The sequence below is a fragment of the Carica papaya genome, chromosome 2, assembly GCF_054855325.1.
Source record: "Carica papaya isolate Zhongbai chromosome 2, ASM5485532v1, whole genome shotgun sequence".
In the NCBI taxonomy this organism is placed as follows: domain Eukaryota; kingdom Viridiplantae; phylum Streptophyta; class Magnoliopsida; order Brassicales; family Caricaceae; genus Carica; species Carica papaya.
In genome coordinates, this window is record NC_142310.1 from 30,879,994 (window position 1) to 30,907,017 (window position 27,024).

At 32.1% G+C, this 27,024-nt stretch overlaps 3 protein-coding genes across 10 annotated transcripts; all 3 read right to left on the minus strand.

The window, feature by feature from the left end:
- Positions 1-9: 9 nt before the first annotated feature.
- LOC110823632 (Sec14p-like phosphatidylinositol transfer family protein) lies at positions 10-5,919 on the minus strand. Of its 2 annotated transcripts, XM_022054069.2 has the most exons (6): positions 5,364-5,905; positions 4,992-5,247; positions 3,563-3,599; positions 2,521-2,638; positions 619-729; positions 10-448 (listed from the first exon to the last, which is right to left on the minus strand). In XM_022054069.2, exons 1-6 carry the CDS (start codon positions 5,433-5,435, stop codon positions 311-313), a joined length of 732 nt encoding a protein of 243 aa, XP_021909761.1. In that variant the 5' UTR covers positions 5,436-5,905; the 3' UTR covers positions 10-310. The 2 variants fall into 2 exon arrangements, with proteins under 2 accessions (XP_021909761.1, XP_021909762.1); XM_022054070.2 differs by lacking the exon at positions 619-729 and having other exon boundaries at positions 5,364-5,919.
- Positions 5,920-11,414: 5,495 nt separating this feature from the next.
- On the minus strand, positions 11,415-16,612 carry LOC110823630 (two-component response regulator ORR21-like). Of its 6 annotated transcripts, none has more exons than XM_088214045.1 (8): positions 16,272-16,612; positions 15,994-16,165; positions 15,037-15,189; positions 14,554-14,952; positions 14,341-14,417; positions 12,401-13,570; positions 11,787-11,821; positions 11,415-11,717 (listed from the first exon to the last, which is right to left on the minus strand). In XM_088214045.1, the coding sequence occupies exons 1-6, from the start codon at positions 16,305-16,307 to the stop codon at positions 12,401-12,403; spliced, it is 2,007 nt and encodes a 668-aa protein (XP_088070171.1). In that variant the 5' UTR covers positions 16,308-16,612; the 3' UTR covers positions 11,415-11,717; positions 11,787-11,821. The 6 variants fall into 6 exon arrangements, with proteins under 6 accessions (XP_088070171.1, XP_088070172.1, XP_088070173.1 ...); XM_088214046.1 differs by having other exon boundaries at positions 11,787-11,824; XM_088214047.1 differs by lacking the exon at positions 11,787-11,821.
- Positions 16,613-22,962: 6,350 nt separating this feature from the next.
- On the minus strand, positions 22,963-25,631 carry LOC110823661 (two-component response regulator ORR21-like). Of its 2 annotated transcripts, none has more exons than XM_088214049.1 (6): positions 25,462-25,631; positions 25,017-25,307; positions 24,267-24,419; positions 23,794-24,180; positions 23,644-23,720; positions 22,963-23,470 (listed from the first exon to the last, which is right to left on the minus strand). In XM_088214049.1, the coding sequence occupies exons 2-6, from the start codon at positions 25,201-25,203 to the stop codon at positions 23,186-23,188; spliced, it is 1,089 nt and encodes a 362-aa protein (XP_088070175.1). In that variant the 5' UTR covers positions 25,204-25,307; positions 25,462-25,631; the 3' UTR covers positions 22,963-23,185. The 2 variants fall into 2 exon arrangements, with proteins under 2 accessions (XP_088070175.1, XP_021909791.1); XM_022054099.2 differs by having other exon boundaries at positions 25,443-25,631.
- Between the last annotated feature and the right edge of the window lie 1,393 nt (positions 25,632-27,024).

Here is a 27,024-nt window from a genome sequence, read left to right on the forward strand (position 1 = left end):
AAAAGAACATTAAAAGCAAACACCAATCCTTTTAACCGGATTATTTCCCCATCAATGAAGGACTCATTATGCCGCATACATATGAAAATGATTGTATAGATAATATATATATATATATATATATATATAAGAGCCAAGTGTTAGTATGTATATCAATCAACATTATTACTCAATCTCAGTTACTATTCATATAAGCATATAGTCTGGTTCTATGAGATTAGGTATTCAATCCGGCTACTGCAAATTCCGTTGTTTTGGAAGATTCAACCTTCCAACTGCTGCAATTCGGGTGACTGCTCATGTTCTGACATTAACCTTCAAATTCGGTCACAACAGCATCTTGAAGAGCTATGAGTTTTGCCCGGCCACCATACTCTTCCGGCAAGGTTTCCTCGCCAATTTCTTCTATAAATTCCTTCATTTCTTCTTCACTGGTGACAATCACAATCTGTCAAACAGTTTGATATCAGGACCAGTGACAGCATTTAAAACTTTATATAATGGAACATGTACATAGACAATAAGTAGTTACTCATGAATATATATATATATATATCTATATATATGGCCTTGTTGATTTGGCTTGACTACACAGATTTTGATAGCAGACAAACAAACCTTTTCTTGTGTTGCCTTCTCAAGAAATCGAGAAACCATCTTCCAAACACTAACAAAAAATCTTGGCATATGCAAAAGAAAGCATTTTGCTAGGCGTTCAGGATAGTAAGCCTGCATATATGTACAACAAAAAAAAAGCTAAAGCAAATCTAAATGCAGACACCAGCATTATACAGTTTCAAAACAACACCAACTGCATAACCATCATTGTTGCTTTTACACAACACAACTCAGAATCGCCTTTTCTTAAAGCAACTCATTAATTCCTTCAGTTACTGATGTAGCGTAAGGAGTAGAATCATAAAAGTAAATAATCATGAGAAGATGTCATTGGTGAAATGTGCATTCTTGGAGAGAAACAGTGTTAGATATAGTCTTTACACAAGTAAAACAAGAATTCGTCTGAGTGGTATTTTTTCACAACTTACATACCTCCTAAACCTAGGGTATCCTTTGATGAACTAAAACTACAATGTTCCATCTACTCAACCCTACAATATTCCATAAGCTAAAAGAAGTAGATGCAAGATATGATGCCAAATTTCTATATGGTTCAGCTTCCCTTAATCTTTTCAAAATCTTATCTACCAAGGAAACATGTATTTTCCATTGCCAAGCTGCTCTGCATGGGCTTGAGTGTTTGTAAACTCAATGCACACGAGTTAAGAGAGTGTTCAAATTGAGTTTCTCTTTGGTCAACCAGGCTTAAAATTGATATAGAGCAAAAATAATAAGCTAGAGTTTGCTTAGTTTCTAAATTACTTAAGATTACGTATATTTAAGTCAAGATTAAAAAAGTTAAGTAGACAAACTTTTTATTTTTGGCTTTGTGCTGGTACGATTTATAGCCTTTTTTTTTACTTTTCTTTTTTGCAAGAATACCCTCAATATTTTAACGTATTCCAGCACTAAGATACATTAGAACTCATTTACCAAATTAAATTGTATCAACAGCAGGTTTGATTAGCACTTACAAGTTCAAAAAAGGATGTAGAACTAGTGAGTTTCAATTACTTTGGGAAGTAAATAGCCTCATTTCCAACATGAAGGCTTGGACAAAAGTTAGAAGTCACCAACATGGCTTTTCCTTCTGCCATTCTTAGCCACAAATTTTGCTTTTTGATGTGTAAATGTGAAAACTTAAGTTTCTGCACTGACCACAACAATATCAACGGTCTACAACAGTAAGTGCCAAGATAAAAGATTTCCATGGTGCATTTTTGCTTTGTATACATTATTGAGTGGTTAAATGTCACATATTTCCTGTCTTTTCTGTTAACAAATATACTAATTCTCCTAGCCACCCAACTAGTCTGATTCATTTTGCATTCAATTTCTAGCTAATTTCCAATTCTTAATTTTTTAGGGAAAATTAAACCATTGAACAGAATCAAGTGGTTGCCATCCAACACCAAATATACAGAATCTACGCATCTCAAGGATAGAAGAGGATTAAAATATCCAGAATATCAACCCCAATTTGAATAAGGTGACCTTCAACAAAAATATAAAGAGTCCTCAACCAATGATCCCTAATGCTAGCAAGAGAGGAGGAAGAATTCCCAAAAGCTTTCTGATTTCTCTGCCTTCATATGACCCAAAAATAGACAGGGAATGATTGAGGTGATCTTCTATCTGGACATGGAAGCCCCAATAACATTCTCTCATGCCCAAGGTTCACCTTTGAAATTCCTACTTCTGATTTTTTTATTAGTTTAATATTCATGATCGTTTGAATTTGAGTTACCTTAATTCAAGAAATTCAAGATAGGGGGAGATAACTCAAAGACAATAAATCATATTCTAATTAGAATTAGAGATTAGCCAGTAGTTAATGGAAAATGAAGCAAACAATACCATATATGTATTCTCACAAAGAAAAATTGCAGAATAAAGTTTTACCTGTAAAAATTGAAACCCAGTAATTAATCCACGTGCATCAATGTTCTTATATGTTATATGCTGCAGATCAAGAATGCCAATCAATTTTTCATTTCCTATTTCTCTTCCTTTAAAGGAGCTGAAATAGGCAACAACAAACACCTCATTTAAGATGAACCCGTATCTCTTTACCATAAAGCATACCTAGACAAAATAAGTAGGCAGATGTCAAGAAGATCCCAGTTTATTAAGATCACTGGATCATCTCTTGGATTATTCACCAAGAATGTAAAACTTTTCAAAGCAATCCATCTAGTTTTCCAATATGACCCTCTAGTTTGCGAAGGAAAATTTTTGGCTCCTGATCCCTCCCTACCTTTTCAAACACTATATCTCTGAGCCTGCAACTGCATTCAAGCAGATGTTCATTCATTCGTAAGATTCTGAAGCATTACCTGGTCATTTTCCTCTTCCAGTAAATTCCAAGGCCCCTCTTTTGCCTTTTCATTTCTTTGATACATAAGTTAAGCTTCAAAATTTTTTTGGATATCCCATCCTCATCATTCAAAGATTACAATCACCATTATATTGATTTGACATAGATACAAGATATGGAGTCACTCAGAAGGTGCAAATAGTTGACAAGGGTCATTGCCAGGGCAGAATTAAAGACTTCGAAATTGTTTTGGTTAACCTATTGGGCTTTTGCTTACGTTTCTTTTCTTTTATCTTTCAGTCATAAATTATGCCCTTCACATCAAACTTCGGTCATTTCTGATTTTTTGGGCTACTTCGAGGCTCTTTTTGATACTGGCCTTTTGCAACTTATCCACTGGAGTTATGCAAGCTATGTAACAGAATGGATTTATCATTTTTTAGTACATACATGTAAAGCAAGGAACATTTATAATAATATAAAGTAGATATTTTTAGGTTTTTGTCAATGTATTAGCAGTACACATTTTACTGGTGAATCATATCTCCAAATGGTCCATAATCTCAAACAAGAGTTTTGGTAAGTTGTAGTGTACAATTGTCAAATATTAGTGAGAATGAAGTATACCTTGCAAGTGTTTTGTCCAGCAGATGAACCACAAATTCTGCACCAATCGACAAACAAAATGAATAAGAATTTCATCTGCTAATTTCATCGACAAACAAAGTGTTGAATTGGAATATGAAAACGTGACTGAGTTTGTCCTAATTACTCTTCAGGATAGAGTAGAAAAAGTGAGGAGATTCTCGAAAAACAAGGAAAAGCCCTAATGCATTATAAAACCTCACTTTAGCCAATGATCCATCATGACATATAATCAGGAAGCCATTTCAACTGGAGTACATCAATCAAACTTAAATTTTGAACTACAGGTTTTTAGAAGTATAAACTCAATAATATCCATTTTTTCCCTCTCACGTTTCTCTCAAACTAATCAGGAAAAGAATTGGTTTCATAGCTGATATGTTCTTCCTTCACTTTTTTCTTCCCTTTCAGTTTTATCTCCTAACTTTATAGCCTAAACAATAACATACACCTAACTTAGATTAACAGAAAACTTCTTGTTTTTTTTTTTTTGAAATAAAAATTATCAATTGTGTATTAGCAAGGTACCAAAAACGGGGGTACCGCCTATATACAAAAAATTTACAATAAAGTTAGTGAATTAATAACAGTTCCAAAATCCGCATCACTAATAATCCCATACCCTAACAATATAGTTCCAAAATAATACAACCACCTATCCTTTAACCTAGTCATGCTACTAGCCTCACTATCAAACACTCTACTATTCCTTTCTTTCTATAAGACCCAAAATACTGTCAAAGGGATCACATTAGCTAACTTATTTCCAGAAAACTTCATGTGAGAATTAAAGTTCCTTATTTTTCGGCCTTTTGGTAATAAGGTAGCAGTACAAGACCCGATTTACCCTTAACTATTTAACATTAACCTCTTTTGCCTTCCCCCTCCACCAACTCACCAAAAATAAACCATCAGAAGTTTAAGCATTTTTCATTATGGAACTTTTTCCTGCCCTATCCAAACAAGTGCAACAACAAGTATGTTCTATGGAGGAGAAGCACTCCGACACTGCTGATTGTAACCTTACTATATTATATTTTCTAATCAGTGGCAGCATATTCCTAAAGTTTTCTAAAAAGGTCCCAACAGAACCAGCATACTTTTACAATTAAAAACCTACAAATAATAAAGAATTCATGGGAGCAATGAGTTCAAAGTACCTACCAAATTATTAGTCACCTAGCGGCAAACTCTATCTCATGACTCATTCATGTGAAGTGAATGTCAAAAGACATTATTGGTATGGCCCATAGATGAGGACAATGCATGTCAAAACGGCATCATTTAAACAATCAAACCGAATCCAATCAACGAAAACCCAAGTTTCCGCGAGAACGGTAAGCTATCAATTTGTACTTCCAGAAAAGAAAAAAGAAGATAGATCATGCAAGCAGAAGAGTTAGCTGATTACTCTTGAATTGGAGATGATCTTTTGCAGGAAAATGTCTGCTTGCTTTACAAATCACAATCGAGTATCCATCTCTTGATAAACCCTGCAGAAATATCTTTCTCCATTCCAATTCATCGGCTACTTCAGATTCTGGAATCAACCCATTTGGAACCATTGCAGATCTCCACTTGTGCCATTGAACAAACATCTTGGCTGCCTTTTCTGGGTCCATTGATCTTGCAATCAAGAACCTCATAAGTGTTGGATCCCCATATTCCTGCAACCAAGAGAACCAAAAACCACAGGGGAAAAAAAAGAAGTAAACTGAGACAAATGAATCAGGTAAACGAGTCATCGATTGCAAAGAAACGGCATAAAATAAAGCTGCCTTACCTCTGCGGAAGAACCAAGCTTCTGTACTGATTTCCTCATCTGGGTCAGGGCAACTTCCTTGTTTGTTTCCATGAGGAAGCTGCCTTGGAACTTACAAGGTCCAGAAAAGGTGATTTGGTTCAATTTTAGACCAGAGAAAAAGGGGGTTGAAAGCTTTAAAACTCCAAGAAGAATACAAGACTGAAGAGAGAGTATTTAAGTATTGACAAAGAGAATTAGAAGATGTGCCAAGAGGACAAAACTAATTTAAACTAAACCAAGAAAATTAATACACAGAGCTAATACCAAAATCAGAAAGATGGACAGAGACCTTAGAAATTAAAACTTAGAAACATCATTAATCAAATGGGTTGTTGGCCACGTACACGGACCCAATTGCATTGAAAGCAACTTCCTTTTCTCTCTCTCTCTCTTCACCAAAAAGGTAATTACCAAAGAAAATTCAACGTGATTCATGAACATAAACTAAATGATTGTTTTGAAATTTGCCCCCATGACCCATCATCACCTTTCTGTAAATTGCACTCTCATGCTTAATCTTTTCTAACTTCAATTTAATCACGTCAAAACTTTTCGGGATTTGCTAACTTATCTTCCTGTAAAGTTTGGTCAAGAAAAAAAGAAGCTTTAATTATAAGTTTGTGGTCAACTCATAGTCACATATATAATAGAAAAAGAAGTGAAGAACTGGATCTAAAAAAATAAATAAATAAATAGAAGATTCTTGCGAAACAGCTGGTAGCATTGATTACATGGTAAACAGAAAAAAATATAGTTAAATATTGTATGATAAGAAATTATATATGTTAGTTCGGTACATGTAGAATTAAACAGGAATGAATTTATCTTTTTCAAAAAAGAAATGAACAAATTTGTCATTCTAAATATTTAATAATAAAATAGTATATAGCTACTAAAATGTCTATGAACCCTTGGGTTGGATATGGAAGAGATATGGTGTTTGTAGAGCAACTTGGTTTATATAAGATTATCAATGAATGTATGCTATCTATTTAAGGATCTTACAAAAAGAAGTGCTTATAATTTTGTGTTTAAATATACTTTTATTTTTTTTATACAAAAATAATAATTAAATGAGTTAATAAAAACAATCAAACATAGATATTACATAATTTAAATTAAAAAAATATTAAATTTATTCTCACGGAGAATGTTCAGGAACTTAGGAGGGGATTACAATAAGGAGTAGCCTCCTATAAACCTATCATAAGCTAGGTTCGCCAAGTAATCATCACCTATATTATCTTTCTGATATGTTTGTTGTACCTTAACAATTCAGTCTTTCATAAACCAAATTTTAATTGTAAGTAAGAGATTGAAATTTGCATGCGTGACAACCATCTCGTTATTGATCATCTTGTTTAAAAGTTGAATAACGAGGGTACTATCCATTTTGTTCAAAAAAATTACTCTTTTTTTTAATAGATAAGACGTGGTGAAATTTGAACTCTAATTTTAATTAAATAATTTTGTATCTTAAAAATATATTTGAATTATTCAATGATAATTTAGTTTGCGTTAGATTATATATTAATCCGATTTATATTCATACTAAATTGAATTCTTTTGTGTTAGAAGTAAGTTATTTTAATAAAATATAATGATATTCTCTTTTAAATAAACATGTATACTAAACAAATCATGTTGATTATTTATACCAACTGAACTATTATATATATATATATATAATCTAGTAGCTAAGCAGCCTTAAATTAAACTCTTGATAACCAATAATTTTAATAAAAAAAAGATGTTCAATTAGTGTCAGCTACCTAGATGTTAACAATAAAAAAGAATTAGTACAGAAATTATACTGTTGAGTCCAACTCATAGCATACATCTGCCGAAGTACAAAGAGATTTGCTTGTGCAATATAAGCCGAAAATGTCAAGAATCATATGACCATGGGAAAGAGATGAATATTGAGAGTAGGGGTGACTAAATAATACTGCTCCAGATTCAAAAATTGGAATACAACTGGTTATTTAAACTGGATGAAATTGAATTAAATATTAATTATTTCAGTCTTCAATCCAATTATAAAAGGTGTAAATTCCTTTAATCCTCATTTGTTATTGGTTAGATCTGAAAATTCAAAAAATAAATTAATAACATATATACATACATCAAATATACATATACATAATATATATACATATATATAAGAGATGTATTTTACATTTATATGCATAACACTAGAGCGTATGCATGTGTGTGTGTGTACAAATAGTATGAGATTCGAATTTTACTTAAAAGCGATGTTAAAATATGAAGAGCCGATGTTGTAAAGCCCACGAGAAAACACCCAAAATCAGCAACTTGAAGAGGAAACACAAGCACAACATGTTGAAGAAAAAAGTTGAGTCGTAAGTAGATTTGATTTAGCCTAAAGAGGAATGTAAATATTCGTGACCTACCCTAAAAAAAAGAGCCCATGTGGAAATTTTTTCCGATACTTTTGGAAGATGATTTAGTAAAATTATGGTGTATGAATATCATATAATTTAAGAAAACTTAGATATAAGTACCTAACTTCTATAAATTAATAAGCATCGAGAAAACAATAAAAATTTCTCTTTTTGAAAACTCTAACGGACTTTTTTTTTTGCCACTTACCTTTGTTACCTTTGTTGTTGGATTTTTCACTTCTTTTATATTTCTCTTAGAGATCTATTAATGGCTACACGAGAATCTCTTCCATAAACAAATTTTGAAATGGTACCAGAGCATATTGATGAAGAAATCTCGACTCATATGGAAGGTTTAACCTTTCATCAAGAAATCTCTCCAACAAGCTGTAATATTCTCGATCATATAAATCTTAATAGTTCATATTAAATAGGTAGTACTGATGTCTCGATTGCACTACTTGTAACACAACCTCTAAATGCAATAAGTTATTATTCCAATATTAGATCTGTACAAATAACGTTGATAACCAAAAATAAACTAGGGTTTATAGACGACACTTTAAAAATGCTAACCAAATCCTATATTGTCTTTATTCCACTATTTGTAATGAGATTCTAATTAATTGGACACAAAACACACTCACATCTGACATCGAGTGGAACATATCATACCAACACTACTTACCAATTCTAGATTGAGTCGAAACAAAGACATTCACAACAAAATGTCATGATGATATATAAGGTAAAGCAAGCAATTATTGACCTTATAAAGAATCAAGACTAGTGAGCATATATTTTTCGAAACTAAAGGAGTTCTTTGATGAGTTAATAAATTATGAGTTCATCCCAAAGTGTACATGTGGAAGACTAAAAACTTTAGTTGATTACCAATAGTGAGGTTGGGTAATGAAGTTCTTTATGGAATAAACGAGTCATACAAATAGTTAGAGTTTAAGTTCTATTTATAAAGTTTTTTGCTACTTTAAGTAAAGTTTATTCAATAATCCAGTAAAAAGAAAAGCAAAGAGATATTTCCTTAATTTCTATAACAAAAAAATCCTAATTTTTAGTGCTAGAAATACGAATAAAACTATAAAAAGAAATTAGTTCTTACAAAGAAAAATATCATTATACCTACTGCAAAATCACTAGGCAATCACTAGAGAGATATTATAAAGTTAATCCAAATAAGTAAATTTGTTGTAAGATTACAAGATATATTATGGATAGATTACAAGTTACATAGATACTGTACGAGGCGCAAAAATCATGGAAAAGAAAAATCCTCCAGTCTCAATCAAGTTTCCTCAATAGCCTCAAGTGAATCAGAAAATGGCAAAAATTGATTACAATTACTCAAGAAGAATACACACAACTTGTGGTCATACTGTAGTCGAGGACAAGGCAGCCCTCCTTATTACAAGCACTAGAAATAAATCCAACAGAATGTTTTAATATGTACATTTGTCTTTTTGCTCATTCCACAGTAAACAACAAAGAATTATCTTGGATTTTAAACATTAGACATCAAATTGTGTTGTGTGTTCATTTTTTTTTTTTTTATTTACTGAAGCTATAAATAGAATTAACTCATATATTGTTTTGTCCAACGAAAATAGAATGAAAGTCTTACGCACTGATATACTAAAGATCGGTGATGCATTAATACTATACATCGCATTATATGTGATTCAATTTTAACTTGATTTCAACAAGAAAATTAGCTGAATATATGAATTGTCACATCATAATCTTACATCATGCAAGATCTTTCAACCTCCAAGACAATTGAAGTTGGTATAATCAAGAATGGTGGCATAAGTTAGAGTTTGATAACAATGCAATGATGAATTGTAAAAGTTTGTCGGCTGCATTCCACTTTGAATTCAAAAAATAATTTAATGTTTGGCACTATAAAATAGGACGTAGTTCATTATTTGTTGCAAAATTTATTCCAAACAATACAAAGAATAAAGAATGTGGACCTTGTTGTGTATGTCCCTTGGTCATGTTTCCTAATAGTCAATATTAAATTTATGCTTTAAAGATAATACATTGTGACATTTGGTGTCCATGCAACAAGATTTCTTACGATGAATATCAGTATTTTATTTCCATTTTAAATGATTATTGTCATTGTGTATGGATATATCTGCATGAGTCTAAATCATGGGCAAGTCACACCTTGGAAAGTTTTTGTGCTCTTGTGGAAACCTAATTTAATTCTAAAATCAAGATTGTACGAAGTGATAGCAGAAGAGAGCTCGAGATGAAAGAATTCTATCATAAGAAATGGATCATACATCAACGAATTTGTAGAACAAAATGACAGAATGGAAAAGAAGCACCGACAGATTCTTAATGTTACGAGGGCACTCATTTTTTAAAGTGGAATAGAAATAAAATATTAGAGTGATTTTGTATTGACAGTACCGTACCTGATCAACGGAACTTCTTGTTTAACTATAGATTACTAAACAATATTTGAAAGCCTATTTCGAAAGAAACCATATTATAAATAATTTAAAGTTTTTGACTGTTTGTTCTTCACCTCAACTGTTGCAGGGCTTGGGGAAGAGAAGAAGATGAAAGGAGACGAGCTAAAAACAAAGGAGAGAGATCGACAGCGGTTCCAGAAACCAGAGATTAAAAAAATACCTGATGAATTTTTTGTGAATTTGAGTTAAAAGCATCTCAAATGAAACCATGATATACTTTAGTAACTAAATGTTTTATTAGCTTCTTCAAGTTAAGAAACAAGTTAGCTTGATTCTGGGGGAGAGAAGCTGGACACTACACAGCTTTTCATTAATTAATGTTAACAGGCGAGCTACAGAATTTATAGAGCTTGGCCGCTCTTTACAAGAATTCAAAATCATACACCATAAGAAAACAAAGAACATATCAAGAACACTCTGCACGAAATCAAAACTGAAAATGCAGAAGATAAAGAAGGACATCAGCAGCTTGCAGGAAAGGACGATTACGTTCCAGTTGTTGGCCATGCGTGCTTCATCTGGAGGCAAAAAGCTGAGTTGGATTGCTGACTGGGATCATTTACTGACCCGGACAGATTTGCACACTTGTCTTCTTCTTGAGTTCGCTGATGAAGGTGAGAGAGCCGAACAGTTCAGTGTTCTTCACACTATATACATAAATACATATATACAAAAATAATTGTCTATTTCAGTCCATTCCAACCGAACTGGATAAAACAGGTCTGATCTTTGATTCTAATATCCCTTTTAATTCGGTAATTCAATCTAATTTAGTCTATTCTAACTTATCCGATTCCGTCCAACCAGATGTAATTTAGTCTGATTCCTAATTGATGATCACCCTATGCGAGATAATCATATAAAATAGTGAAAGCAAAGCAGTCCCGTTGGAGGGGAATAGAGTAAAACTCCGGAATAGCACACATATTCAAAGCCCTAATCAGGCAAGGGGTCAGGGAAGTTATCAACAGTTTCCCTGCTTAAAGTACCTGTCAAATTTCTTCAGCAAGAAAATAAGTACCTGCCGAAAATTATCCACTACATCCTATTTGACAGTTATATTGACCACCCTGTATGTTCAATTTTACCATCCTCCAAACCACAAAAGATGCCAAACATAGAAGGACTTCAATTTGATTAATCTGAACAATAAAAAATGAGTTTTCCAACATAATTAAATCCACCTAACTGCATAACTATGTAGGCACGATGCCATCATCTTGGACATGAATTTAACCTGTTGGAGTCTAAAAACTTATTTTCCTACAGACTAATGAAATCATACTTCAACTGGATGCATGTACTCAGGACTGTTTAACCTTCAGAAGATAAAATAAAGTTCCACTGTTCTAGTTTTCACACTTGCAGTGATCCTGACTCCATAGCACACCTGACTCTGATGCAGCCACTGGAAATTAAGTCTGCAGTAAAAATGATAGACTTCAACTTGAATCCCTTTGCAACACCTGATGGTACCAAAAAATCCTTACCCTTTGTACATATTGGCCAAGCACATAAGACAAACCTGCTGTGAGTAAATCATATAATTAAACACTCCCTTTTTACCAGATCAAGTATACAGATATAATTAAAAATATAATAAAAACTTCAAAGAGATGTGAAACTAAGTCTCTGTTCAAAACAAATTAACCATCTTTCTTTCAAGTGGAAAGGGAACCATCATTTCCAATTCCAAACACTTGAAAATTCATTTAAAGCTAAATTTTCATCCTCCAAAAGTTAAACTAAAAATATATTTTTCAAATGAATTCCAAAAAAAAGTCCATTTATTGTGAACATACCCTAAAACTGAAAAGGTGACTTCAGCTATTTTATAAAAACCAGTTAAGTAATTTTCAGACCCAGAGAGAAATTAGTTCTGTTTGGACAAGGCACAGAAATATCCTGACCAAACAAGAAAAATTTATCAGAAAGCTAAAATGAACTAAAATGAATCAAGTAGCTTCTATGTCTTATGATCTATGCTTAAATTAAATGCCAACAAAATGTTTAACAGCACCCGAGAACAGTCAAGAGCACATTAACATAAGAACCAAGTAAACCCAAGCAAAATAGATTTAGGTCAAATCCAAATAAAAAGTACCTATTCTGTGAAAACGCTCATGAGATCAGTTGAAGGAAATTGTTGCAATACTCCCGTGCCCACTTTTGCATTATCCACAAATTCCATATTGGGTTCTGGCTTCATCCGAACACCATTATTCTCCACAAAAGCTTTTCCATGGCTTAAATTGTTCATTGGTGATTCAAATTCATCTACTGCAAACCGACTTGGAATGCAAGTTCCGTTACCAACAAATCCAAGATTTCCAAGTGATCTTTGATCAATCATTTCATTTGGCTTATCAACATAGGAACAGACATTAGGAACAAGTGCTGGCAATTGTCTGGAAGTTTTAAATGGGATAGTTGAGTTTCGAAGTTGCTGATGGCCGCTATTTTCAGCATATGCTGAAATAGATGATGCTGCAGCAGAAATAGAACCAGGTGCTGAGTACCCGCTAAGAACACCAGAGGTCCTTAGATCCGCATCTGGGATTTGTCCCATAGTGAATGATGAATTACTTGACTGAGGTGAGAGAAGGGTGTAATCAATAATAGCAGTCCTATTCACACAATTCGGATTTACAGAAGCAGGACTATTTCCTGCCTGAAAACTGGTTGCTGACTGAGAAGGCATCACAAGGCAAGATGGTTGAACATTGATAGAGCGATTGGCGTCAGGGAATGCAGATTGCTGCTGCTGTTTTTGTTGTTGCAGGTGCTGCTGCTGCTCCAACACATCCATCAACATGTTACTGTTATGAGAACTCAACCCTCCAAGATTGCTTCCATGTCCAACAGCAACAAGATTATTATTTGATGGCCATGCTCCAAGTTCCGGAGGAACATCCCCAGCAGGCATTATAGACTGCTGATAATGTTTGGGAATGTTAGATTGACATTTCACTAAGGGCTGACCGAATGCCACACCATGCTCAACTGGAATGCACTTGGGCCCCTGCAGAGATGCTTGTAAGAGAGGAGGTTGGTCCACTGCCGAAACTAGGTTACCTGCTGGTCGACCTAAAAGCTCTGCATGCAGTGCAGCTAATGTTTGTGGAGGAATTTGCCCAGAGGCAGCCAAAGCTTGAATGTCATATCTTCCCAGAGAAGCAAGTTTTACATTGGATTCTATGTTACCACAAAGTGGACTTGAAATCCCTCCTTGTTGGGCCACTCCACTCAATCTCTTCAAATATAATCTAAATTTCTGCAAAGTTATGTAATATATTTCAGTATTTACATAAATGTAAAATATATTTCAGAGAATCATAATTTTAAATGAAACATCTGATTTTCAAAAATAGTAATTGCATGCTACTAGTGAAAATTTAAAGTGGCAAGAGCTTCTGCCTTTAATTGATGCATCTTGTTATGATCTACCCAAAAAAGGACCTCCATTACTATCCAAAAAAATCCCCGTGGTCGCATCCAGCCAACCAAAACTAAAATGTTCTTCATAAGAAAATTGTAACGAACAGTTTCACAGTAAAGTTTGTTTTTCAACCAAGCTTCAGAAAAATGTTAATAATTCCTAACAATACAACCATTCAACAGGCTTCCTTTCAAGAAGAAGTAGTGTTGGTTGGATATGCTGCCACTGCCAGGCAGAAATGGCTCAGACCATCGTCCAACACAAGTCCAATTTTGACATGGACTATGATTTGAAAAAAGAACCAACACAACAGCCAAGTTTCAAGAATAAGGGTACCTAGAAACATAGCAATCCTATTTCCTCAATGCTTCTAACTAAACCTTACGCAACTTCATGCATTTTCCTTCATTGATCTTCAGACATAATATAATTACAAGGAACTGAAATGATAAAAAATACTTTTTCTTCATATAAATTTAACCCAAATATTGCTGATGCCTATCCAAGTCATTCATTTAGTGATCACTGATTCTATACTCTTGATGATGATAGGGTTAAAGCAGAGAGACATATTTAAACAAACAAGACTATCACAAAGTACAAACCTGCAAATGACTTGCAACATTTTCTCTGGTCAAGCCAGGAACATTCATCAATTCAAGAATCCTCTTCGGTACAGCCTCTGCAATTGTAGCCACAGTTATAATCAGCAATAATGGAAAGAGGAAATCAGGAAGAATAAGTCACAAATTACAAAGCCCCATGTGCAGTCAACATAATGCAGAATTAAATAAAAGAATAAATTGTTGTGAGCGTACTATCAATCCCAAGCTGGTTAACAGCAGTAACAAATTGCTGATGGAGTTCCACTGACCACACTACACGTGGCTTCTTTGCCGTGGACGGATCTTCATTCTCCAGTTCACCATCATCTTCTTCTTTAGCATTTGTCCTCTTTTTCTGAGGTTTAACTGTTCCTTCTGCTCCATCATTGACAGAAGAAGTATATTCAGAGTCATCATTTCCTCGCTTATGCCGATCATTATCTTCCAGGCTGCAAGAATTTTCTAGCTCTTTGTTTTCGTTCCACTTTTTCCGGACAACATGCTGCCATATATTTTTAAGTTCTTCCTCACGGATAGGCTTAATCAAGTAATCACAAGCCCCATGTTTTATTCCCCTCATGACAGCACTTGTTCTCCCATCATCCGACATCACTAGAGACAGAAATATCTTGGTCATGCAAACAACTTAAGATTATCATTAGAAGAAAACCTCATCATAAGTAAAACAATACTCACTAATAACAGGAAGGTCCATTTCCAACCCAACATGTTCAAGCAGTTTAAACCCGTCCATATCAGGCATATGAACATCACATAGAACCACATCAAAACAGCCTTTCTTCTCCCGCAGAAGGGTCAAGGCAACCTTAGCCTGTGAGCTAGTGGTAACTGCAGCCAATGAAGGCAACCATGTCAAGAGATACGAGCAACAGGTAAGCTCATTGCTTTTACATTTTTACACTTATGTTTCGTCTCTCGTCAAAAGTAGGGAAAAAAAATCAAATATCACGCAAGTTACTTGGAAGGAAAAGTCATTACAAATTCAAGCTTTCAGAAAGTAAAGCTATCACTTGAATTTGCTTTTCATCCTTAAGCTTTTTCCTTTTTTTAATCACAGAATAATACTTTAGGATGTTAAGGTTAAACATCAATTATTTTACACAACACTGTGAACGCCTTGTCTGAACACCTTGTCTGGTTAGTTAAAAGTAAGAAATGGTTCATTACTCTTGAAGCAACGCAGAATGTAGAAAAAGGATGTCGATAGGAACTTAAAAACTAAATCTCATGAAACAACAATCCAGTATGAATCGAAGCCGTTAATAATACTTCTTTCTAATAATTTAAAAAGAAAGCGGTAACAAGTCAACGGTGTCTAGGTCTTCTAGGAACATCTCACGGACACGAAACACACACAATCCAACCAACAAAACAAAAAAATATATATAAAGACGTGATTTATGCCTTCAAAATGACCACTGCTAACAATTGCCGCAATTCACACGCTTCACAAGAAGCACATAATAAAAGTAATTAGGGCCCTTTATTAATTGGATAATTCATAATTCGTCCATTCTGAAAATACTACTTCAACCCCAAGGAGTTCACTCCATTTCGGCGGAAAACCCACTGTATCAATGATAAGAAAAAAAAAAAGATGAATAAATAAAGGCTGAGAATGCGGTGACTAACCATAATACTGGCAACGGCGAAGCATCTGCTCGACAATACGCAAGCAGGTAGCATCATCATCTACGACAAGGACTCTCAAACCAGCAGGAAATTTATCAGGGACAACAACTTCAGTACCTTTACACGTTCCATAACTGAGAGCACTGGCGCTGGCGCTCGACTCAGCTACTCTCTGCAAAGCAGCCATAGTCAATAAGCAAAGACAAGGTTAACACGCAACCGGTTTGTTTTCTCGCAGTCAACAACTAAACCGTATAGTCTATGTCTCTGTGCCTCACCGAGCCGGGTATCTGCATAAAAGTGAAAATTGACATGTTGAATATGGAGATAAGGTCAACTTATTAGGTAAAGAGAAACCCTAGGATTAAGGGATAGAGAGAGAAATCAAATGAAAACTGAGTGATTTAAAGGATCTGATCTGCGAGGAAAATGAGAGGATTGCTAGGTTATAGATGCTGAATTTTGGGATGTAAAGCTTCTATAGATGATTGACTGGAGCGTCTAGTCCTTGTTACTTAGGACACGGAGAAGGTGAAGATCATGGGATGAATAAATATACACGGAGGAGAGTTCTTAAATGCGGAAAAAAAACATTAGCATTGATTTCGTCCGCTCTTGAAAATCTACAGTCTTATAATCTTTATAACGGAGATTTCTTACCATTTCTTTTTTTTTTTTCTCTTTTGAAATCAATAAATTAGGGATGCTAATTAATAATTTTTTTTTTATCATTTCATAAGAGTAAAGTCATATTAATTAGTACAGATATCATACTATAAATTTATATAGACATTTATAAGTGCAGATTAGTACAAGAAGTTTTTCTTATCAATAAATTAATGTGCCACATGTAAATATTTAATCTGTTTTATTTCAAACAGCGAAATTTTTCTATTTAAAATTTAAAAAAATTACGAGTAACTAAAATAAAATAAGAAAATATTGCATGAAATACACATAAAAGTATTTAAATATAATTTTTTATTATTTAAATAATAAGAAATAAACATGTTAATATATTTATTTATATATGATATAAAATTTAGTAACAGTTTCATATAGAAAACGTAATTAACTTCTTCAAATGAAATAGAATGACGCAATCAATAACAATATGAGAATGTTATGATAATATTATATGCATGACGAAATAAGATCATTGAAACTTGCCTCTATTACTAATTTTCTAAATGTAAGTATTTATGCTGATTTATTTTAAATAATTTAATTTTTTATTTAAAATTTAAAAAAATTATGAATAATTAAAATAAAATAAAAATATATTGCATGAAATACGTGTTAAAATATTAATATAAAATTATCTAATTCGTCGATTATTTATTTTAAATATAATTTTTTATTATTTAAAAAAATAAAAAATAAATATATCAATATATTTATTTATATATAATATAAAATTTAGTAATAATTTCATATAAACAACGTGATTAACTTTTTCAAATAAAATAAAATGACGCAATCAATAATAATATGAGAACGTTGTGAGAATATTACATGCATGACGAGATAAGATCATTGAAACTTATCTCGATTGCCAATTTTTAAATTCAAGTTATGCATGTGTTATAAAAAACCACTTAATTCCATTTTTGTCTTTGACTATTAAAAAACTTAATTCCATTTTTGGTCTTTGACTATTCACACTCTTTTCTATTTTGACCTTGAACTTTGAAATCTTTAGGTTCATGAATTGACATCTTAATTTATTTATAATTAAGTATTTCTATTCTAATATATTTTTAATGATATACTTACTACAATAATACCACATTACATTCATGTCCTTGCAATTTGATGACATGGCGCCAGGTTATATCTATTCAATATTATTATACTCATATTAATTTTTTTTTCATTTTGATTTTCATTATTTAGTTTGTAAAGAACCTCTCAACCCTTTTATTTTTAAAAATTACTTTAAACATTTATCTTATAATCTATATAAGATAATAACTAATATTTTATTTTTATAAAATTTATAATAATTTTTAAATAATAAATTCAAATATTATGGTTCGCATGTAAATTCATTGAACATTAAAATTATTCAACTAGATTAAGATTCATGAACTCTTTTAACTAATTCATATGCACCTAGCACTATGTAACATTTGATATTACTATTTAGTGAAACAAAATAAAGATTGATTAATTTAAAATTAATTGACTCTTCAAATACTAATTTAGATATTCAATATGCTTTATTAGGAACTAAAAAATAGTGAAGTAGATAACATACATTCATTCTTATCAAAATTCTTTAATCAACAAGGTTTTCGATGCAATATCAACACCAAAACTCAAATACCATAATTTGAGTCTTTTAAAGGGTTTCATCATGCAAACAAATTAATATTACGCCATAAATTCTTCTAATATCAGATAAAAATACATAAGCAATTCCCTTGTAAATGATAGTACAAGGCAAAATGAATTCGTCCTTCTCAATCTCTTACTCTTTTTTTTTTCTTTTAAACATCTATAACCATTAGAATTTTCATATGTCAAATTTTACATAAATTAATTATTATCATTCCAATAACATTACAAAAGTACATTAAAGTGACTACAAATTAAGTCTAAATTAGAAATCAGTTCTCAAAGTTTATTTAGTAGTATAAAAAATTCTCTAGCAAATTTAAATTCACAACAAATTACGGTCATATGTATTTTACTTTTACTTCTTTGATATCTTTTTCATTAGTAGTTGTAAAAGCCTGAAATATTAAAGAAATAAATATATATTAAAATAGTATAAACAAATAATAATTAGAGTTTACATTCTTTATACAATAATTTGGGATGTCCAATAAAGTTTTGAAAATGTCCCTAAAAATAGTTAAATAATAAAAACATAAATGAAGCTAAAATTTTATGGAGTTAACCTCTACTAGCAACTTTGACGAGGTCCGAAAGGTAACTTTTACTCGTAATCATCATGTTATTTAGGATCTAGATCTTAATCTTTTTACTCTAAAATGGTTAAATAGGGGGATGAACTACACTAGTTCAGTAAGAATATCACACTAATCACTGACACGGAAAATTGAATGTTGATAAAAATTATAAAATAACTAATGCAATCATTTACTTTCTTAAATAAATTCATTTAACATAAAATCATTTATTCTATATTTACCGTTATGAGCTTTCAAAATTGACCTATGAGGACAATAACTCAAATAACATTATAATTTCATATATAAGTGAGCAAGAACAATAATTTTTCTTTTTACCTGCTTACTGGTACATCTGAGGGTCTATAGGGATATCTCCCCTACATGTAAACTCAATATCCAAATTTGTTAAGCAATCGATCGTTCTCATAACTCGTTCGGTAATGAGCGCCAAACATACAATCATCTCAATATCCCGTCCGGTATGAGAGTGAACTATATTTTTCAAACTCTTTCGGTATAGGACTTTCCAGTCCCGTCTGATTGATGTAACGTTCACAGTAGAATTTTTTTTATGTGTCAAGTCCATCAATCCTTTTCCACGATACCCAGTAATCTTTTATATATAGATTTGCATTATCAACCAATTCTCAATTATATATCAGTATCTCATATTTACCAATCAATAATAAACTATGCAAAGAGACTGTACATAAGTCAAAATAACATAATTGAGACACTTATTGCAAACGAACCAACAATTGGGGTTATGCAGTTAAATAAACTAAATAACCGAGAAGGTAATAGAAAGTAGCAATTTAACACACACAACATAATAGTAAGTATTTTATGTTGTATAAGAGAAACTAAACAAAAAACTAGGACGAACATGTACTGATCGGTTCTGACTTCACTAGTAATCTGTAATTAATTTTAGATTTTATAAAATATAATATTATTGATTATTAAGTCTCAGTTTACCGTAACAAGAAAAATGGTAAAAGATTCTTACCCCAGATCGATGTTCGAAATACTATACTATCTACTATGTTTCTTGACAGTTTTCGGGTTTCTTCGATTTTTTTATGTAAAATTAAAAGCACCCATCAAGTATATAACAATACCCCAAAAGGTCAAAATAGACATTTAAAAACTTTTTCAGCAAATTTTAGGATTCGGCATAGTGGTGGTTCTCCTTGGCTTGGCTAGTTTCGACTAGTTTTGGCTGATTTTACGCTTAAACTTGCGAAAAAAATAGGTTAGGAAGCCTCGATTGACCGAAAAAAATAAAAATTGAAACCTACTGGCGGGGGGATATCCGGGTGCGATAATTCCACCGGTTCTCTTTAGCGACTGAGGTTCCTCTTCAATTAACTTGCACTAGAAAAGGATGGAGAACACGGTGATCAAAATATTACGTGAAACGGAAAACGAGAAAAAGGTCATTGGAGAGGATTTTAGATTTTGGTCACAACGACTTGATCGGGCTTTACCCGCAGTTTTTAGCTCATCCGTCAATCTATTAGCTCTGATATGAGTATAGGGAGACTTGGGATTGAATTCTTAGCGGGAAGGGAAACAAATACTTGTTTTGGCTTCGACGGTGGCTTCGGTGCGGCAGCGACGGTGGTCGGCCTCCTTCTCCAGCGTCTGGTTCTTTTTTTTACCACCTTTCTTCTTATTCTCCAGTCACCCCTCTGTCAGATAGGGTTTTGATTCCCTGCGAAGAGGAGTTTAAATACTCTCCTCCATTCAATCCAGATCGCTCATTTGAATCAAAGTGGAGTGAGGATGATCGTTCGATGATTTTTCATTTAGGCTGATTGCTTGAACGAATCTGAGCCGTCCATCGCAATTAACCTCATCCGTCTGATCACACCTGAAGAGAAAATGTATCTGAGTCCTCTATACACACGAGATGTGATCTGGACCATCAAATCGTCAAGCACACGGATCGCTTGCATGGCCTCCCGCGTGGTGCTGATATCAGCGTGTTTGCCAAGCAGCATGCTCTGGTTCGCTATGGCTTCTAACCAGGTCGTCCTACGTAGCCAAACTTTCTATTTTTATGATGTTACATCTTGTTTTTAAATTTTCTTTCAAAAACACTCATCTTATTCTCAATTTCATCTATTTTTTTCAAAATTATTTTTAATTTCGTCCATAATTTATTTTTTTTTAAAAATTTAAATAAAAATAAAAAGTTTTAATTATTTATATATATTTTGTAAATGAAAAAAATTATCTAAGGTCAAATTCCAGTTCCAGGTGTTACAATAGTATTCACTTCATTGATTCTATTTTTGTTGTTATTACTTATACTGCTATTGTCTAGTTCATCTAATTGTTGTTATTTTGTTGATCCTCTTACTTTTCTATTTTCGTTATTTTTTTAATATCTATTTTTCATTATTAATCATAACTTTCTTTTTCTATTGCTTCTTCTACTACTTTATGAATTCATTTGTAGGTTTTTTTTTTTGTTTTTTGTTTATTTTGATTTATTCAAGTATTTTTAAGAAATCATTTTTTTTTTCTCATACCAATTCATTAAGTTGTTTAAGCTTAGACTTCAAGCTTCACTTATCTTACCATCTTTATTCTTTTTCTTTTTTTTTTTTCATTGTTTGTTATGGTTGATGGTTATCCTTTTACTATTTTTTTATATATTTTTTCTATAATTTCTATTTACCTATTAAAGTACAAAGAAAGGCATGCAAGAACGAAATTTTTTAGGTTAAAAATGTACTCTAAAGGACGTGTTATCATTTTAATCCTCTAATTATGATCGATTAGATACTTTAATTGTAAAAATGTTTTACATAGAAATTTAGTCGTTGAATTATAAAAATATTGTTATAGAAATTTAGTAGTCGAATTTTTAGATTCATTTTAAATGCATTGACTAAATCTAATTTTTAACAAAAAAAAAGCACTTGTTCAGTTTTTTCCATACATATCGAAATAAATATTTTGTTCATTTTATTTCAAAAATTAAAGGGAATCGCTTTTTATCCTATTATGGATAGAATTATATACCATTTTTATCCAACATCCTACATGTTTCACTATGTTGTAGTCTTTTAGATTGTTGACTTGTTGTAGATGCTGAAAATAAAATGAGAGAGTCTTTCAACCTTTTGTACTTTTCCTTCATTTTTTTTTTCTTAAATAAAAAAAAATTATTGTGTATAGTTTATTTGTTTAAATTAGATTTTTATATCGCGTAACACATTGTTTTTTAATGTAAAAAATTAACTTATAATGCATAATTTATAATTAATTAAAATTAAACATTTATTTATATTTTTAAAAAAATAAATAAATAACTATTATATAAATCACTGAAATTATTTTTATATCTAAATATTATGTAGTGTGTAATTTACAATTAATTAAAAATTAAATTTTATTTTTATATTTAAAATTTTAAATAGATAATTATTATATATATATATATTATTACATTAAGTTTATTTTTATATTTTAAAAAGTAAATAAGTAATAGTGTATAGAATTTTATCTTAATATATAATTTGAATTAGAATTAACATATTATCTTTATTTTTTATTTTTTTAAAAATTAACGTTTACCTTTTTTGATATTGCTTCTATATACAAATATATAAATTCGATAAATATTTATTTATTTGTTTAAACCCTTAGAGAGAAACGCGCGGCTTCTTCATTCATTTCGGCTGTATCCTTTGCTCTGCATTTTAATCTGTTGCCTTACGTCGAACCAGTTAGGAGAGAAATGGGCTACGCTATCCTCACCAGCCAACCAAACCTGTTTTCTCACGGCCGAAGACGTCTCTTCGCGACAGGATTTTGCCTAACATCACCATTATCTCCGCCGTGAAAGTTATGAAGCTGAGCAAACAAGAGGCTTTTTCAAGCAGAAGCCCGTGCGATGCGAGGAGGAAAGTGAGATACGATGAGGAGATCGCGATGCTGGAATTATATTGTTCAAGCACTTGTGGACGAGCAAGAAGTAGAAGTGCTTATATTTAAGGTGAGTTCTTATTTAGAGAAAAGCATTAAGCGTCTATTTTCTGATAATTTAAGTTGTAATTTCTTTCGAATTATTTTATTGAACTGTAAATTTACAAGAACCTAGGCTATGTTCCAAATCAAAATAGAAGAACTATTTATTATGATCTTTCTTATCCAAAACTATTGCAAGCTGCATATGAAAATTTGAATTTCTTTTTTCAATCCAATAATTCCACCACTCAACATCAACTGTAACTAAGTTTTTATTATTGTAACTTTTAAATATATAATTCAGGGTTTTTCTCGGGCCCCTGCAGAGATGCTTGTAAGAGAGGAGGCTGGCCCAGTGCCGAAACTAGGTCACCTGCTGGTCGACCTAAAAGCTCTGCATGGAGTGCAGCTATTGTTTGTGGAGGAAGTTGTCCGGAGGCTGCCAAAGCTTGAATGTTATATCTTCCCAGAGAAGCAAGTTGTACGTTGGATTCTATGTTACCAGGAAGTGGACTTGAAATCCCTCCCTCTTCAGCTACTCCATTCAATCTCTTCAAATACAATCTATATTTCTGCAAAATTATGTAACAATATCAGCATTTACATAAATTTTAACTCAAATATTGTTGACGCCTATCCAAGTCATACATAAATTTTAGTGGTTACTGATTTTACACTCTTGATGACAATAGGTTTAAAGCAAAGTAACATATTTAAACAAACAAGACTAACACAAAGTACAAACCTGCAAATGACTTGCAACATTTTCTCTGCTCAAGCCAGGAACATTCATCACTTGAAGAATCTTCTTCGGTGCAGCCTCTGCAATTGTAGCCAAAGTAATAAGTCAACATAATGTAAATTAAATAAGAGAAATAAATTGTCGTGATCTTACTATCAATCCCAATCTGGTCAACAGCACTAATAAATTGCTGATGGAGTTCCAATGACCACACTACACGTGGCTTCTTTTCTGTGGATGGATCTTTGTTCTCCACTTCAGCATCACCTTCATCATTAGTATTGGTCCTTTTTTTCTGAGCTTTAACTGTTCCATCATTGGCACAAGTATATTTAGAGTCATCATTTCCTCGCTTATTGCCATCGTTCTCTTCCAGGTTGCCAGAATTTTCAAGCTCTTTGTTTTCGTTCAACTTTTTCCGGACAACATGCTGCCATATATGTTTAAGTTCTTCCTCACGGATAGGCTTAAGCAAGTAATCACAAGCCCCGTGTCTAATTCCGCTCATGACCGTACTTGTTATCCCGTCAGCAGACATCACTGGACATGCAAAACATCTTTGTTCATGCAAACAACTTAAAATCATTATTAGACGGAAACCTCATCATAAATAAAATAATACTCACTAATAACAGGAAGGTCCATTTCAAGCCCAACATGTTCAAGCAGTTTAAACCCGTCCATATCAGGCATATGGACATCACTTATAACCAGATCAAAACAGCCTTTCTTCTCCCGCAGAAGGGTCAACGCAGCCACGGCCTGTGAGCAGGTGGTAACTGCAGCCAATGAAGGCAACCATGTCAATAAGTAGGAGCAACAGGGAGAACACTGTATATTACTTCTGCATTTTTGCACCTATATTTCGTCTCTCATGAAAAAGTGGGGGAAAAAATATCAAATACCTCGAAGTTACTTGGAAGAAATGGTCATTACAAATTCAAGCTTACAGAAAGTAAAGCCATCCACTTGAATTTGCTTCTCATCCTTAAGGTTATTCCTTTTTCTTAACCACAGAATAATACTTTTAAATGTTATGGTCAAACAACAATTATTTTATACAACACTGTCAACGCGTTGTCTGGTTAATTAAAAATAAGAAATGGTTCATTACTCCTGATGCAACGCAGAATGGAGAAAAAGGATGTCGATAGGAACTCAAAAGTTAAATCTCATGAAACAACAATCCAGCATGACTCGAAGCCGCCAATAATAATGGTAATTAGGGTCATTTATTAATTGGAAAATTCAAAATTCCTCCATTCTGAAATACTACTTCAATCCCAAGGAGTTCGCTCCATTTCGGCGGAACACTCACTGAATTAATGATAAAAAAAAAAGATAAATAAATAAAAGGCTAGGATGCGGTGACTAACCACAATAGTTGCAACGGCGAAGAATCTGCTCAGTAATACGCAAGCACGTAATATCATCATCGACGACAAGGACTCTCAAACCGGCAGGAAAGTTGTCGGGGACAACAACTTCAGTACCCTTACACCATTCAAAACTGAAAACGTTGTCGTTGACGCTCGACTCATCTACTATCTGCAAAGCAGCCATGGCTCGATAAGCAAAGACAAGGTTAACACGCAAACGGTTTGTTTCCTCGCAGCCGACAACTAAACTGTATAGTCTATGTCTCTGTTCCTCAATAGCCTGTGTGTCTGCAGAAAAGAGAAAAATTGATGAGTTGAATGTGGAGATAAGATCTATTTATAACGTAAAGAAAAACCCTATGATTACGGGATAGAAAGAGAGATCAAATGAAAACTTAGTGATCTAAAGGTATCTGATCTCACAGGAAAATGAGAGGATTACTAGGGATATAGAGCTTCTTTTAGATGATTGATTGAAGCCTCTAGTCCCTGTTACTTAGGACACAGGGAAGGGGAAGATCACAGGATGAATAAATACACGAAGAGAGTCCTTAAAACAGGAAAAGAACACAGCAGCGATTTCGTCCGCTCCTCTAAATCCATAGTCTTATGATCTTTATGGAGATTTCTTGCCATTTAATTTGTTTTTCTCTTCTTACACCAATAAATTAGGGATGCTCATTATAATTTTTTAATTATATTTCATACAAGTAAAGTTATATTTAATTTGTACAGATATCATACTATAAATTTATAATGACATTTATAAGTGCAGATTAGTACAAGATTTTTTTTTTATCAATAAATTAATGTGCCACATGTGAATTTTTAATCTATTTTATTCCAAATAGCGTAAATTTTATGTTCAAAATTTAGAAAAATTACGAATAACTAAAATAAAATAAGGAAATATTGCATGAAATAAACGTTAAAATAGTAATATAAAATTATCTAATTCGTCGATAGTTTATTTTAAATATAAATTTTTTATTTATTTAAATAAGTAGTAGATAAATATGTTAATATATTCTTTTATATACGATGTAAGATCTAATAACAATTTTATACAAAAAGCGTAATTAATTTTATCAAATAAAAATAAAATGAGGCAATCAAAAACAAAATGAAAACGATGTGAGAATATAACATGTATTACGATATAAGATCGTTGAAACTTAGCCCCTATTACCAATTTTCAAAGTTCAAGTTATATACATATATATATATATTAAAAACACTTAATTCTATTTTTGGTCCTTAGACCATTCAGATTCTTTGTACTTTGACCTTGAACTTTGAAATCTCTGGGTTCATGAATTAACATCTTAATAAATTTATAATTAATTATTTCTATTCTAATACATTTGTAATTGATATACTTTCTACAATAATACCACATTGCATTTATGTCATTATAATTTGATGACATGGTTATATCTATTCAATCTTATTATATTCATTTTAAATCTTTCATTTCGAGTTTTATTATTAAGTGTGTAAACAACCTTTCGACTTTTTATTTATAAAAGATACTTTAAACGTTTAGTTTTAAATTTATATAGAATAATAATTAATATCTTAATTTTATAAAATTTATAATAATTTTTAAACAATAAATTTAAATATTTGTCACGTGATTAATCATCTAGTACATTTATAATTTGTGTAACATCATGGTTGGCATCTAAATTCATTTAATCTTAAAAGTCTTTGTCTTATTAAGGTGTATGAACTATTTAACTAATTTATGTACACCTAACACTATGTAACATTTGATATTACTATTTAATAAAACAAAATAAATTTTGATCAATTTAAAACTGATTGACTCTTCAAACATCAATTTAAATTTTCAATATGCTTTATTATAGACTAAAAAAATAGTAAAGTGGGTAGTGTTCTTTCAGTTTGATCAAAATTCTTTAATCAATCAGGTTTTTGACGCAATATCAGTATTAAAATTTAAACATCATAATTTAAATTTTTTAAAAAATTTCATCATGCA